Consider the following 16,619-nt stretch of genomic DNA (forward strand, 5'->3'; position numbering starts at 1 on the left):
TTAAGAAATTTAGATGTAGTAAAAATTTAAAATTTTTAATTATAATGTAACCCAAAGATATTGGACGATTGGTAAATATGATGTAACCCAAACATCAAAATGCTAAAGAAAATGTTTTGGTTATTCAACAGTTTGAAGCAACAATTTGTTCCAAACTACTGAAATTACAAACATTGTAATTTACAATATTTTCACTTTAGCGTTTTGAGAATGATTTCCCCAAAACAGATCTATATATGTTTTTTTTAAAAATTATTATTAAAACAATTATTATTACTATTATTATTATTATTATTATTATTATTATTATTATTATTATTACTATTATTATTGTTATTATTGTTATTATTGTTGTTATTGTTATTGTTATTGTTATTGTTATTGTTATTGTTATTGTTATTGTTATTGTTATTGCTATTGTTATTGTTATTGTTATTGTTATTGTTATTATTATTATTATTAGTATTATTATTATTATTATTATTATTATTATTATTATTATTATGTCATTTTAAATGTTAATTTAAACAACAACTTTTTTCAAATATCTTTTTACCAACCGTTGATATAATTCGCTGGTCAAATCCGCTAATATAATCCGCTAACGTTAACCGCTAACTGCTGATTGTCAAACAAGGACATTGCGAGGTAGTTTCTCACTTCAATTTGTTGTGTGATTTGAATAGTCTCTTTGTCAACAAATCCCTCAAGTAGTTAATATGATTGGCTTTCTTAATTTAAATTTTTTAATTTTTTTCATGGTATTAATAAAATACTTGGTAAATAAATATATAGCATTATTTTGTATTATAATTTTGATATTTAATTAAAAAATAGTGCACAAAAAAGATAATAGACAATGTAGTGAATATAATCAATTGATTAATTTGAATGTATAGAATTTTTAGTTTGGAGAAAAATAAAGACAATATAACTAATGAAATTATTTCTCTTATTTAATTTATTGATAATGAATAATTTTTTTTGAATAAAGACATTGTAGAGACATAATTATAAATTAAAGAAATGCATATGTATTATTTTTTGTTGTAGCTACTAAATTATTATTTAATTTAATAAGAGTAAAATAGAGTACTAAATATGTCATCTTTGATTGAGATGTGGTTCGAACTTGAGACATTTCTTATTGAAATCAATGAGTAAGTTAACGGTGAACTAACAGAAATTAACGGAAAAGTTAATATTTAACGGAAAAGTTAACGGATAATCATATTCATTAAGGATAAATTAAGAAATCTCAAGAAAAAATTAAAATCTGATCAATCTGAGTCATTCATTTAATTAAAAAATTTGACCGCAATTTTTTCTACCCATTATATGCCTAACTCTCTTGGGCTCTTATTGGTAAGTAGATAAGCAGCTGCAGGTGGATACTCAGTACAAGAAACAATGAAATTAGGGTTTCGAGGAAGCAGGTGCAGCAGCCGGCGAGGACTATTGTCATTATTGTACATCTATCACATAATTTATTTAGCATTTGAATTATGATTTTAGATGTCATTGCCCACATTTAGTTAAGTATGAATAATTGAATGCACATTTAGTGTTTTTCATACTCTTTAAATTGTTTTATGCTTTTAATCCCATTAAGTGCATAATATTAAGTTTAATTATGCACTTAGGATTTGTGAGTTTTTTATTTATGAATAAAACATATACTATGGCTTGATATTTGTGAATTCAGTTTGTTTCTCACAAATTTGATTTTATGCAATTAAAATTTTTTCACGTGGACTTATAGTTTTTTAACCTTTCAAAGTAATATCTATTATATTATTATTCAAATTTTGAATTTCTTTTGGTTAGAAGTCATACTAGTTTTGAATATTAGTTGTATATATACTTTGTGGTTATTGCTCATATTAAAATTGTTTTCATTTATGCAATTTATTTGGAATATATGAGTTTAATGTTTAATTTTATGCATACTTGTCCACCACATAATATTTTGGTTTTTAAATTATGCAATTTTATTATGCCTTTAGAAATGCATACTTTAGGATAGAATTATATTAGTTCCTTATTAAGTTGGACCTATGCATAAACTTTAGTTGCGGTAGTGCCTGAATTTAAGCACGTTTAGTCCGTTAATTTAGTTCATTGATTTAAAGCCTTATCCATAGGCGAATCTACAATTTTATAGATCTCCCAAACGGTTTTACTTCAAACATGAGAACGCATGACTTAGGGAAGTTTCTTGGGGATGAATACTAGTTTTATAGCCCTGGCTTAAAAGCCTTGTTGCTACTAGTCCCCTTGCGACGCTACTCTGTCTAAGGAGTTGGTATTTAACCGAGCTTCGTCTCGACCAACTTTTCTGGGAGTATACCTAATAATTGTCTATCATGTGTTGGTTTAATTTGTTTGTTAGGCTTTCAATTTCCCATTTGCCAAGTGATTACAATTTTAGATTAATTAAAGAGTAGCCACAGCATCTTTGATTTACTAAAAATTGTCTAAAGTTCAAATCACATAAAGATGACAATGATAAATGTCTAGTGATCTTATAATTTTAATTAGTTGGGGAGTAGCCACAACATCCTTAATCAGTTAAAATTATATATTGAGTTGTTAGGGTCACATAAAGTTTTAGACATATCAATTGTGATTAATTGTATGTAATATGATGGAATTTAGTCCGCAAGCAATTTCGTTATATTTGTATGATTAATTAGGATGAAATATTGAACTATGATCATAATTTAGCCCACAGGCAATTATGTATCAGAATATAGTTTAGTAGTTTTATCAGTAATGATAGGAATAAAGAATTTTATTTACTTAATGAATAATTCCCTTCTCTATCATAAAGTTATGATGTAAACTTTAGATCATATTTCTTAATTTGCCCACAGGATTAAGAAAATGAACATGGTCTCTTAAGTTTTGTCATAATGGTTGTAATGAATCTAATTGAATTAAAACTTTAGCCCACATGCAAGTTTTATGTCACTTGATTCTTCAACTCATTTGATAATTGTTTCATCATAATATTTCATTTGGATCTTAATGAGTAAAACTTTAGCCCACCGGCAAGTTTTAATTCACTAGATTCTTCTGACCATTTAGTAATTGAGATTAAAATGCTATCATAAGTGTTTAATTGAATTCAATAGAATTAAAACTTCAGCCCACATGCAAGTTTTATGTCAATAGATTCATCAACCCATTAGATAATAATTTTATCTCAATTTCTTAGAATTTATAAATTTAGTTCAATTATAATTCTAAGTTTCATGGTTTGTATTGACAAAACATGTGTTTAGTTACTTCCCAAAATTTAAGTACCTTTTATTAATTGTTTCACAAAGCTTACTTGGTTATTTGGACTAACTATAGTAAGTTGCGTGGTATGATATACCTCTTAGATTTCAATGATAAAATATATCTTTTGAGCCAAATTCCAACTTGGTTTTGGAAGGCGTATTTTATTACTTTAGTATGTCCAACTATGGTGGAGAATTATGTCCTCATTAATTATTTCTTTAGTTGACTATAATTGAAACCAAATATTGATTATTTAGTATACCCAACTAATGGTGGGGAATTATATCTTCATTATTTAGTTGGTCAAATCAATTATGAGTATTATATCATTAATTTGGCTAAAGAATATCTTAATCAGTGGGAGTGATCATTTAGAAAAAGATCATTAAAATACTCCACTAAAACTGATGGATTTAATTGTTTTCATACATTCCAAATTGGGTTGTGCGTCCAACAATAAGTCTAAAAGTTTCCACAAGTATTAATTTAGTTTTTGTTCTTATAATTCATAAGTTCATTTCATTGAACGTTTGGTTGTACAACATATTTATGAAAATGTTGTAACAATATTAATGAATTTATTAGAACAAAAGCATTTAACTTGTGGTGCACTGCGAATTAATAAATTCTTTAGCAGTTAATAGAGTCTTTAGTTTCTTCAAAATTGATCCTGGGCCATTTTGGGTTGTAAGGCTCAAAACAATTTTGCAAGACATATAAAGACTCGTAATGATTACTTAATTTCGAGGTGGACCTTAAGATTATTTGGGAAGTTATGATGTATGTTTAAGATTCCAAATTATGGACATAGACTTTTTGGTTTGTTGTCTAAGTTATTGGAATGATTCTGTGACTTGATTATCTTTTGGCTATCTTAATGAGTGGGAGTGACAGACGTGTCAACTCCAATCTCTTAGCCGTTAGAGGTAATATTTATGTTAACTTATAAAGAAGTCATAGAATATAGTTAGCATTATGCTAACATGAGATCTCTACTTAAGGCATGCTTCTAAGATTTTAGAGATCATACATTGAATTTGGATGGTTTCTTTATTCAGTTGTGCACATAATATATTTTGAGAAACATCCATTAAGGGACTAAGAATAAACGTAGGGTTTGTTCATAAAGAACCTAAGTTAAGTAATTTAAAATGCATGTGATCATAGAAGATATTACTCACTTGATTAGTAGATGACGTATTACTATGGTTCATGTATTTTGTTCTTTAATGAAGGTTGTGCCAATACTTGCACCAAGTGGGAGAATGTAAGTATTTTTCCCAATATAATATATTATAATATATTATATTAATTAAGTGGTTGTGGTGCAAGTGGAAGATTAAGTCAGTTAGTGGCTTAATCTGTTAGGCAACTCAGGATATTCAGTTAAACTTTAACGGAATATCTGCCTACGTTGATGGCATGTAGGCTTCTAAGCATAATGAGTCCTCCCACAGCTCCCGGGTTCAGAATACACGCACCATCAGGTATTCGGGAGAGAAGTGGTAGACAAAACACTAACCTTTATTCTGCAGATTTACCCTCTCGTGGCAATACCAACGACTATGGCTGGGGATATTCGGACGATCCTAAAGCTTCTGCTGTAACGAGGCAGGCTACTCATTTACTATAGTTTATGTTAGCCTTAATATTATTATCTAACATACCATCCCTGAAAGGAAGAATTTCTAAGGTATGCTACGTAATTTCCATACTGCAATCAGCCCATCTATCAGAACATGATTGTTCTATAATCTTTAAAAAAAAATGATCTACCTACATGTGCTATGATTGTCATAGGGGGTGTTGGGTAAATAGTTGTTAGCTGATTGGGTTAGTGAGTTTGGCTAGTTGATAACATTAGTTGATTGTAGAAAGATGTTTGGTAAATTAGATGTTAGGTGATAGCTGATTACATGCAAAAATTAAAGCTGATCGAAAAAGTTATTTGAGTAGCTTTTTGAATTTTAGCGTTTTGGAGCAATAAGTTGTTACAAAAAAAGCTGATAAATTAAACACTTATATTGACAGTTTAACCAAGTCAAACAGCTAAATAAGTCAAAATTGGCCGATAAACTAACTATGTTACCAAACAGGACTTATAATCTGGCTTGTGTTATTATCCTCTCTTGCATTCAAAAATAGGCTTGTGTTTGGGTGCAGGACACACTAAGACATATGCGCTATTTTGGCGTTCCAGGGAGTGAGATTCCAGAATGGCTTGTTCAACAACTGTCAAGTTTTTCCCCACGAAAAAACCGTGACCTCAAGGGGATGGTCATTATATTGGTGTTGTTGTCTCCCTCGACCAAGAAGTACAGGATAGTTTCAGAGATAAACTCCCCGTGATTATGGACATCCAAGCAAAGATAATCAGACAGGGCCGGGCCATCCTCACTACACTCTGAACTTATCCGGGGTTTCCGACACCAATGACGACCAGCTCTACTTGTGTAGATTTCATGAAACTAACAACCTTAGCTTGTGCGAGAGCCGCCGTGTTTCAGAGGGCTGGAAATGAACAAGTATGGGATAGATGTGCTTGATTTATGAGTACGAGGATGATCTTGATGAGAGGGATGAAGAATTGTTTGATGAATCTCACCAATCTGTGTCAAAGAAACTGGCAAACTTCTTAAATGCTCTGTCACCATTTTGCTGCTGGCTTGCTTTAGTATACTTCATTTGGACAAATGGTAAATCATTGTTGTAACTTGTAAGTCATGTATATATCAAACTTCAAATTATACTCATCTTCAATCTTGATGATATGAAATTACCATTATTTAGAAATTTTTATTGGGATAATTATTTTACAGAAATTTAGTTCTCGATTTAGTACTAAAGGTCTTTTGTGTGTGTGTGTGTTTAATTGAGTCATTAACTTTGATGATTTTTCCTAATTGAGTCATCAATTGTTAGAATTAAGGATTAAATTGATTTTTCCTATAGTCGATGATTAAATTGAATATTAACCACGACTATAGTCGATAACTAATTTTGATAAAATTATTATAGTTAAAGACTAAATTAGGTATTAATAGAGGAGAAATTACCAAGATACAATTACTTACTCAATTAGGGAAAACTATCAAAACCGATGAGCCAATTAAGCACAAAAAAAATTTAAGACTAAATAATAAAAAATAACTATAGCCGATGACTAAATTGGATATTAACTCATATTCCATTATCTTTATTTACTCATTTGACTTGAAACACTAGACCAAATGGTCATATCATATTTATTTATTTATTGATATTTATATATAATTATATTTGATATCATCAGCAATAAAAAATATTGTAGATATAATTTCTTTGAAGGAAGTGTGCTATCAATAATTTCTTTGACGGAATTACCTTCGTTTTGTAATACAAACTAAGACGATATAATTATATTGTACTCACCGTCATTCTCTTGATCAAGTTTTTCATCACCTAAATCTGCAATCCAATTTGCAAAAGTCTCCAACTTCTCAACCTCTTCTTCGGTAGAAATAATACGCAAACGTAAATTCTTCGTTAAACAAAGAACTTCACAATTGTTGCACAAGTAAGAAGAATTGATACTGGCTTGTACTATATCTTGTCTAGTGCCTTTCGGAATAACTGAAAATATTTGTCTAAAATTTCAACTGAGGACAATTGTTTTTCCAACAAATGTCATTTCTGAGCTTCTAGAATTTGAAAAACGCATTAAGTCTCTCATTGTCCGGTCTAATTCTTCAAAATAATGTTTGTGCATCGTAGGAGCGTCGTCCCAAATTATCAATTTTGATTTGATGATCAGTTCAGCTAGTGGACTACCTTGCTTAAGTGGAATCTTCGTTAACTTCAATCGGTATAGCAAATCTTGAGTGTGCAGTCCTTCTACTCGTGCGTTGCACGAATAATACTTATACACTATTAAGTAAAGCTATTTTAATATTAACATAGAGAATAATATATTTATGAGAAAGTTTTGCTTAAAGATAAAAAATGCATAAGTTGTGTTAAAGATAATATTAATAGTATTAATATTATTACTAGTTTTTTTTTTTTGGAAAATTAATATTATTAATATTTTTAGTAGTCCACTAATTCACTACTTATATATTATTAATACTCGAGTAAATACCCAAAATGGTCCCTCGACTATAGCTAAATTCGCAAATTGGTCCTCGACTTTCAATTTCAATCAATTAAGTCCTTAACTTTGTAATTTTAACACAATTTGGTCCTCTGTCTATTTGACCGTTGTTGACTGTGATTTTTTAGGATATATATGTAATTTCATGGTCCATCGTCGATTTTTTAAGGTTCTAGTTGCATTCTAAACCGCACTGTTACATTTGAATCCACTGTCGAAAGCAATCTACCAAATCCGGTCGCGCCTTTCTGCATCCTCCCTTTGGATTCCATGTAGTTGAGTTCATACCAGAGCGAAGAAGACGACGTGTTTCCGAACCAGTGCAACGTCATCCTGGAGGCCTCCACGTGCTTCGACGAGAGCTGAAGGTTCTTCTGGAGATCGTCGATTGTGATTGGTTTGGTGGTGGTGAATTGGTGATGGTGATGGTGATAATAATAATAATTTGGAAACTAGTTTAAAAAGAGTGGAGAGAAAAGATAAATATGAGAAAATAAATAATTCAAAAAATGTCTTTCGTCTAAAATTCGAGGAAAATATTTTCCACTAAATTGAGTCATTTTTTGTTAACCAAAATGAATATTTTCTTTGACTTTATTTTCCTTGAATACTTAAACACAGTAAAATTTAGAAAATGTATAAGTCATTTTTCGAATTTCCAAACCCCACTTTTCATTTGGCAAATATTTATGAAATGATTTTTTTCCCGTTTGTGAGTTTTATTAGAGTTGGATTTTAAAAGTGTTTTCTCTAATAATTAAGAAAAGAAAATGTTCATGTTGTAAACTGTAAGTGTAAAATAAATTTACACTATTGGCTATTTTATTGGTCTTACTAGTTTTAAAATAAATTAGTGTAGCTTGTTTTAATTCTTATGGATCATGAGAGTATGAAATTAGTGGTCTGCATGCATTGTATCCTTAGTGGTCTGCATGCATTGTATCCTAAAATCTACGAAGAAGCTTTCAAAGGACAAAAATGAGTGGTTGAGGCTTATTCGAACAAGTGGAAAGCAAAGAAGAAGGCTACGGATGAGGATCTAAACAAAAGGTTCAAGAAGCACTATAAAAGCACACTGTTCGAATGAAGCAATTGCCAATTTTGATCATTACACATTGCGAGAGCTATTCTGAATTTACAAGCAATTTATGTTTTAATGTGATTTCTGATTTAATTATTAAGAGTATTTAAATTGTACTGCATGATCAGTACGTGGTACTGCTGAAGCAACTTGTGAAGATTGTTCGGGTATTCGTGTGTCAGTCCTGGATAGGTGTTAGAAAGAGTGGTAGTGGTAAAGGCTGGAGGCCATCTTCATTTACCTCTTGTAATACTCCTTTTGGTGAACATCTATAGTGGATTGGGCAGACGTGAGTTGCCCCGCAGACGTAGGAGAAGGAGCTCCGAACTGCGTAACAATTTCCTTGTGTTTTTAATTTTCTTTATGCTTTCTGCAGTTATTATTTATACTTGCTTAAAAGAGGTTAAATTAATTAACTAAATTGGTGCATAACTCAATTAACATATAAAAACACATAACGTTTATTTTTCAAGTGTCACGGTACTATTTCAATTGGTATCAGAGCCTGTAGACTTAATCTATTAGTCTATCGATCTGGCGAATCCGTGCATCTTGAATTTATCTCTTCAGCGGCTCTTTTTATTTTTAAGTTTATTGCTTATTTGTTTGATCTCACGGGGTATTGAGTTTTGCAGAATGGATCGAACTAAAGCCATTCCCCAGTTGACTGGCGGCAACTACGCATATTGGAAGGCGCGCACCCGTACGCATCTAAAGGCTCAAGGGGAAGCTGTATGGCGGTCTGTGGTGTCAGGATGGACACATCCCACTAAACTCAATTCCAGTGCTGATGGAACAGAAACACTAAACCAAAGACTGAGTGGACTCAAACAGAAATAACCAATGCAGGAAACAATGACAAAGCCTTAGACACAATTTACTCTCTTATGCATGAAAGCCAGTTTTCAATTGTTGCAGGTATTCCTTCGGCTAAAGGTGCTTGGGAGGCTCTTGAGTCTACATACGAAGGAACTACATCGGTAAAACAGTCAAAGCTGCAACTGGTCCAGTCAGAATTCGAAGAACTGCGCATGAACGAGGATGAGACAGTCATCGACTTTCCTACACGCGTACAGGAACTGGCGAATCGCGCAATGGTCCTTGGTGAACCATTCTCGCAAGAAAAACTTGTTAAGAAGATACTGAGATCTTTACCGCCCAGGTTTCGAATGAAAGTCACAGCCATCCAAGAGCATGATGGCTGGGAGAAAAAATCTGTTACTCAGCTAATGGGAAATCTTAAAACATATGAAATGGAGATTTTAACTGATCATACGAAAAAACAAAAAAATATTGCTTTTGCCGCTGAAGAAAATAATGTTGTATCCGATACAGATGAAATTAGTGATGATACAGTTGCGTTCTTAACTAAACAGTTTTCTAAAATTTTGAAACAGGTATCCAAAAACACTCGCAACAGAAATTCACAAAAGGGAGCAACGTCGTTCAAAACTGCACCTAGGACAGGGGCGTCAAACGCCAAGCAGTCTGTCTCACGTCCAGGACAGTCCAAAGAAAGATCCAACAACAAAGGCATAAGTGTTATGAATGCGAGGGATTTGGGCATGTACAAGCTGAATGCGCCACCTATCTTCGACGCAAAAATTCTATGTCAGCCATTACCTGGAGCGATGACGAGCCCGACGTTGAACCAACTGGGTCAGATGTCGAAGAAATTTCGGGTAATTTTGTTGCATTCACAGCACGATTTACTGACAGTTCAGAACCTGTTGAAGACTCAGAAGGTGGTGACTACGTCTCTGCAGAAGATGTGGAACAAAATACTTTATCTTTTGAAGCTGAATTTAATAAGTTGTATCCCAAATGGGAAGCATTAAGAAAAATGAACTGCAAACTAGCTAGTGAAATAGAGATTGTAACGAATGCAAATAAAGTATATCAAAATCAAGTAGCTGATAGGAATGTTTTGCTTAAAGAAGCAGCAGGTAGAGAAGAAAGACTACAACACGAAGTACAAACCGGAAAGGTACTTCTTAAGGAAGCAGCTGACCGAGAAGAAAAACTCCAACAAGAAGTTCAGAATTTGAAACAGGAGCTCAGCACCTACAAACGACAAATCCAAATGATGGATACCACTTCAACCCTCGATAAGATTCTTGATTCCGGCAGGAAAACTTCTGCAAAATTTGGCTTGGCTTCACTGGCAGTAACTCCAAAGATAAGACTTTATTTGTCAAAGCATCTGGACCTGATCCAGACGACATCCCTGAATGCAGCACTGTGAAACGCTCCTATGGTAAAGTAAGCTTAAATAAGATGAGTTATAAGCTATATAATCCCGTTTGTCACTATTGCAGGTTACGCGGACATACCAGACCTGAATGCTACTACTTCTACAAGGATCAAAGGATTGAGAAATTCAGGCACAAGAACATTCAACCGTTCACAAAACAGATTTGGGTCAAAAAGGCTAATTATATATCTTTTGTTTCATTTCATACTAAAAGTGGAGGACGAGAAGAGAAATGGTATTTTGACAGCGGTTGTTCCCGTCACATGACAGGGAATGTAAAACTCCTGAACAACGTCAATACCAGTAACGGTGAAGTTACCTTTGGTGACGGTGTCAAAGGTCAAGTGACTGGCGTAGGCACTTTAAATGTAGCTGGTTTGCCAAAACTAGACAAAGTGTTACTTGTCCGTGGACTTCATACTAATCTTATTAGCATTAGTCAATTGTGCGACCAAAACTGGAACGTGTGTTTTACTAAAAATAGCTGCAGTGTGATGGACAACAAAAATCAATGTGTCATGGAAGGTAAACGATCAACTGATAATTGTTATATTCTAACAAATAATGTGCTATGTTGCAGGTCCAGCATAAATGAAGCTGAGTTATGGCATCAAAAAATGGGTCATCTTAGTTATAGACTTCTCGATAAACTTGTAAAAATAGAAGGTGTTCGTGGGCTACCTAAGATGAAAGTAGAGTCAACTATCTGTGGTGCCTGCCAAGCTGGGAAACAAATCAGATCAGCTCACCCAGCTCAACACACCATAAACACAAGCCGGTGCCTGGAATTGATACACATGGATCTCGTTGGACCAACTCAGACAGAAAGTTTTGGAGGTAAGAAATATATACTAGTATGCGTTGATGATTTTTCTCGCTTTTCTTGGGTTATGTTTCTCAGGGAAAAATCTGAGGCCCTTGAGGCATTCAAAACACTGGGATTAAAACTTCAAAAAGAAAGAAACGAATCCATCAGTAGAATCCGGAGCGATCACGGCAGAGAATTCGAAAACAAACTGTTCGACGATTTTTGTAATCAATCAGGGATTGCACATGAGTATTCAGCCCCGAAAACTCCACAACAAAACGGAGTTGTGGAAAGGAAAAATCGTACCATCCAGGAGATGGGTAGAGTATTGCTCAACGCCAAAGGATTACCACAAAAATTCTGGGCGGAGGCTGTAAACACTGCATGTCACATCATCAACAGAGTTTACCTACGTCCGGGTACAACACAAACTCCGTACGAGCTTTGGAAAGGTAAGAAACCGAACATTACTTATTTTCATATTTTCGGCTCACGTTGTTTTATTTTGAAAGATAGGAATCCTACGTCTAAATTCGAACCAAAAAGCGACGAAGGAATTTTTCTCGGATATTCCACCAACAGCAGAGCCTATCGAGTATATTCTAAAGTGACCAAAACCATCATGGAGTCCACAAATGTCGTCATTGATGATCAACCTAGTGAAATTACTGAAGCTATCCAGTCTGATCCAGTGACAGAACCTGAAACTGACCGACCTAAAACTCCTGACGCTGGTATTCCAGAACCAGACCATGAGACACCTACCTCATCGCCCATCTGCAATCAACCCGAATCTGAACCTGAGACTGAATCAGAAAATGATCATGATGATATTGATATTCCAACTCGTATCCAGAAAAATCATCCGATCCAAAATGTAATTGGAGATCCCAGTTCAGGTGTGAAAACTAGAGGTAAACCAAAGCGCGACTATCTTGAACTAGCTGGATACTCTTGTTATACATCGCAGATTGAACCAAAGAATATCAAAGAAGCCTTAACCGACGAACACTGGATCAAGGCCATGCAAGAAGAATTGGGGCAATTCGAAAGGAACAAGGTATGGACTCTAATTCCTAAACTGAATAACGTAAATGTTGTAGGTACAAAGTGGATTTTTCGAAACAAGACTGACGCAACCGGCAATATCGCTCGAAATAAAGCAAGACTAGTCGCTCAAGGATATTCCCAAATTGAGGGAATCGACTACGACGAAACGTTTGCTCCAGTGGCTCGCCTGGAATCCATCCGATTGCTACTCTCCATTGCCTGTGCTTTAAAGATCAAGCTCTTTTAGATGGATGTTAAAACAGCCTTTCTAAATGGCTATCTCACAGAGGATATATATGTTGCACAACCGAAAGGGTTTGAAGACCCGGCAACATCCAGAATATGTATACAAGCTTCAAAAAGCTCTATATGGGCTAAAACAAGCTCCAAGAGCCTGGTACGAAAGACTTGCCCAATATTTACTTCAGAATAATTACAAACGAGGAGGTTCGGACAAAACCTTGTTCATAAAACGATCAGGTAAACACATAACCATTGCACAAGTTTACGTTGATGATATTGTGTTTGGGTCCACACAGACAGGTGAAACGGACAAACTGATCAAAGTTATGCAACAAGAGTTCGAAATGAGTATGATCGGAGAGCTAACTTATTTTCTAGGATTACAGGTCAATCAGTCAAAAGAAGGGATCTTTATTTCTCAAGCGAAATATGCGAAAAATCTCATATCAAAATTCGGTCTTGAATCTGCGAAAGATGCCAGGACACCCGTCTCAACAACTACAAAATTATCTAAAGACAATCAAGGAACTTCTGTTGACTCCACATTGTACATGAGTATGATTGGTAGTCTACTGTACCTAACGGCTAGTAGACCTGACATCATGGTAAGTGTTGGTATGTGTGCACGCTATCAAGTAGATCCAAAGGAATCGCACTTGAAGGCAGTCAAACGTATTATAAAATACGTTAAAGGTACAATTAATTATGGTATTTGGTATTCCACTGACACTAATCTTAGTCTTACAGGTTTTAGTGATGCTGACTGGGCTGGTAACACCGATGATAGAAAAAGCACGTCCGGAGGATGTTTCTTTATTGGGAAAAATCTGGTTGCCTGGCTGAGTAAAAAACAAAATTCAATATCGCTTAGCACTGCAGAAGCTGAGTACATAGCTGCAGGCAGTTGTTGTACACAACTGCTTTGGATGCGTCAAATGCTGTCCGATTACGGGTTTGATCAGAAAAATATGGTCCTCTTCTGCAATAACACGAGTGCGATCAATATATCTAAAAATCCGGTCCAACACTCCCGGACGAAGCATATAGACATCCGTCATCATTTCATCCGTGAACTAGTTGAAGAAAAAGAAATTAAGTTAGAATACATTCCTACTGACAAAAATCTTGCAGATTTATTTACGAAACCATTAGACAAATCCAGGTTTGAACTACTTCGTGCAGCTCTTGGAGTTTGTACGATTAATGTCTAAATTCTCCAGCAGGTATTTTTTAATTAATTTTTTAATTTTTTATTTTTGAACTAACTGATTAATTGTTTTTACGTGCGTGTTTCGGTTACCAGGGACAGAGGAAAATGAATTTGTTTGGGATTAATTTAATATTTCCGATCTTCGTTATATATTTATGAATTACTAATTTTTCCTTGAGGTGTTTTATTCTTCATTTTTTTCGGAAGTCTCATGCTTGCATCTAGAAGACTAATTCTTGTCAAACACCAACAAACTCTCCTTTTTCCACTCATCTACAAACCTATGTACATCATTATATCTATCCTAGCCATCAACTCTCTCACGCCTTTTCAAGTTAGACATCAAATCAACCCATTACTTTTTGTCTCTCTTGGTCTTCCTCTCTAACCCGAGAACACCACCATCATCTTCATCTCTTCACCTTCCACCATTGTTGCTCACTACAAGCTACACCCATGGAAAACCCTTTTCTCACCTACGTAACTCGATCCGAAAGAGCCAACCTATTTCGAAAAATCATTGATGCCGAGTCTCCCTTAACTCCTGAAGCTACCGATAAGGTTCTTGCAACAATTAAATCAGATGGGTTTCTACTGGAAGGGCTCACGGACAAAGAACAGAGGCAAATGCTTGCGCTTGCTCGCCATATCTCCGCCACACCTTGGCCGTTTCCACCGGTGTCAGCCGTTGTCCCAGATTCCACTCTTCCCGGTCCAGCGTCTCTTGCCTCATCTCAGACAGTGGTACTCCCTGCCCACTCTTCACCTTTAAACACATCTAGAAAAATTGATTTTGATGTATCTTTGCCTGATCAATTTGTGTCTCCCTTATCTCATGATGTTTTTGATGTTCAAACACTGCCTGTACCTGGTGATCCTTATGATCCTTTGACTCATAAGTTACCTAGGGAAAATGTTGATTTAGTTGCTTTATCTGACTTAGTAAATTCCTTGCCATCTGCGTTTTCCATTCGAAATGTTGCCCAACATGTGTCTGTTCCAACCGTGTCTTGTTCGGCCTTTTCTATCCCCATTACTATTGCTGCGTCTAAAAGTCACTCTGATCCTATACCCATTCCTGTTTCATCTACTCAAGAATCGGTTCCCATTATCTCTGTTCCTATTGCTAAATCTTCCCGAAAGGGAAAGGAGAAAATCCCTGTTTCAGGTACTGCAGAAAAGAGAGGATTGTCACAGTTGGATGATGTTGAAACTCAAACTGACCGTAAACTTCAACGGAGGAGTTCCACATTGCCACCCAGAACCACTCGGTCAAGAGCCCAAGTTGATACACATGTTGTTCCTACGCCATCTGGCTCCAAATCGGAAGCATCAAGCAAGGTCAACCGCATCTTCTGTCTCCCGATTTATTTGCTGTTTGGAAAACTCATGTCAATCGTGATTTCATCGTCGAAAAATCCATCAATGAAGAGGATTTGGCTGCCAAGTGCAATATTATCCCGTTGTTACGTGATCAAAATTTGCTCGCCTCTCTACGCCATATTGGTCCCTACTCTACATGGTTGACAGCAGAATTTTACACAAATTTGACCTTGGACACATTCACTGAAGGCTCAGCACGATTTCATCAAGTTTTTATTCGTGGAACTTGGTATCCTTTCGGGCCTACTGAGATTAATGCATATTTGGGCACACCAAATCATCCTGCTTCTCCGGATCCTAATCCTCACTTGTTGGCAACTGCACTCACTCATAATAAAGTGGTTTCATGGCCGAGTGATGGAATTTCAAGCTTGAAGCTCACAACTGTCTACTCCGTGCTTCTTCGCCTTGCATCGGCGAATTGGGTCCCGGCAGTCCGTCGCCATCAAGTACCAGAACATCTAGCTGGCCTTCTATACAAAATCAGGAACTGTCTTCCGTTCAACCTCGGCATGGTTATTTTCTCTCACTTAATGTCTTTTTTGCAGAAGAAAGAAGCCAAAGTCCATCTCCCTTTTCCGTGTTTGATTTATGGGGTGCTTCAAGACCATGGTTTTAATCCCTATAAGGAAGAAGTGATTACAACTCCTGACAATGCTTACATTTTTTATGATCGACTTACACAACGGGGTCATTATGATGATCGAGCTTCACTTGATCAGCTTCCTGCTATTCCACCTCCAGCGCCATTGGTTTCTGCGCCAGCCTCATCTACTGACACTGCGTCAGCTTCTCGTCCAGGCTCAAGACTGGTTCCCAAAGAGCCCCCAACATTGGTTGATCGAAGGCAGATTGTGCTCACTCTTGAGGCCTCTATTGCACAAGTTCAACAATCAGTCACCTCTCAACAAGCAACAATCTCTAGCCTTGCAAAGCTTCGTGATGCACAGCTCGAAGAAATCGCTCGCATGGAAGCTATTCACGCTCGGGTTTTAGCTGACACTGGAGCTGCTTCCTCGGATTCTGACTCTGATGATGAAGAGGATGATTCAGACTCGGGCACCCCGTCTGCACGGTAAATCTAATCCACAATTTGATGTTCACCTTCCTTTGTCATTTATTTGGCAAAAGGGGGAGTAAGGAGTAAGGGGGAGTATTCTACTTTTTGGA

The 16,619-nt window shown here is 35.5% G+C and overlaps 1 protein-coding gene across 1 annotated transcript; it reads left to right on the forward strand.

Moving 5' to 3' along the window:
- The first annotated feature begins 14,522 nt into the window (after positions 1-14,522).
- On the forward strand, positions 14,523-16,528 carry LOC109154753. Its single transcript, XM_019302481.1, has 2 exons — positions 14,523-15,513; positions 15,597-16,528. The coding sequence occupies exons 1-2, from the start codon at positions 14,523-14,525 to the stop codon at positions 16,526-16,528; spliced, it is 1,923 nt and encodes a 640-aa protein (XP_019158026.1).
- The last annotated feature ends 91 nt before the right edge of the window (positions 16,529-16,619 follow it).

Source organism: Ipomoea nil, unplaced genomic scaffold, assembly GCF_001879475.1.
Source record: "Ipomoea nil cultivar Tokyo-kokei standard unplaced genomic scaffold, Asagao_1.1 scaffold2653, whole genome shotgun sequence".
NCBI lineage: Eukaryota > Viridiplantae > Streptophyta > Magnoliopsida > Solanales > Convolvulaceae > Ipomoea > Ipomoea nil.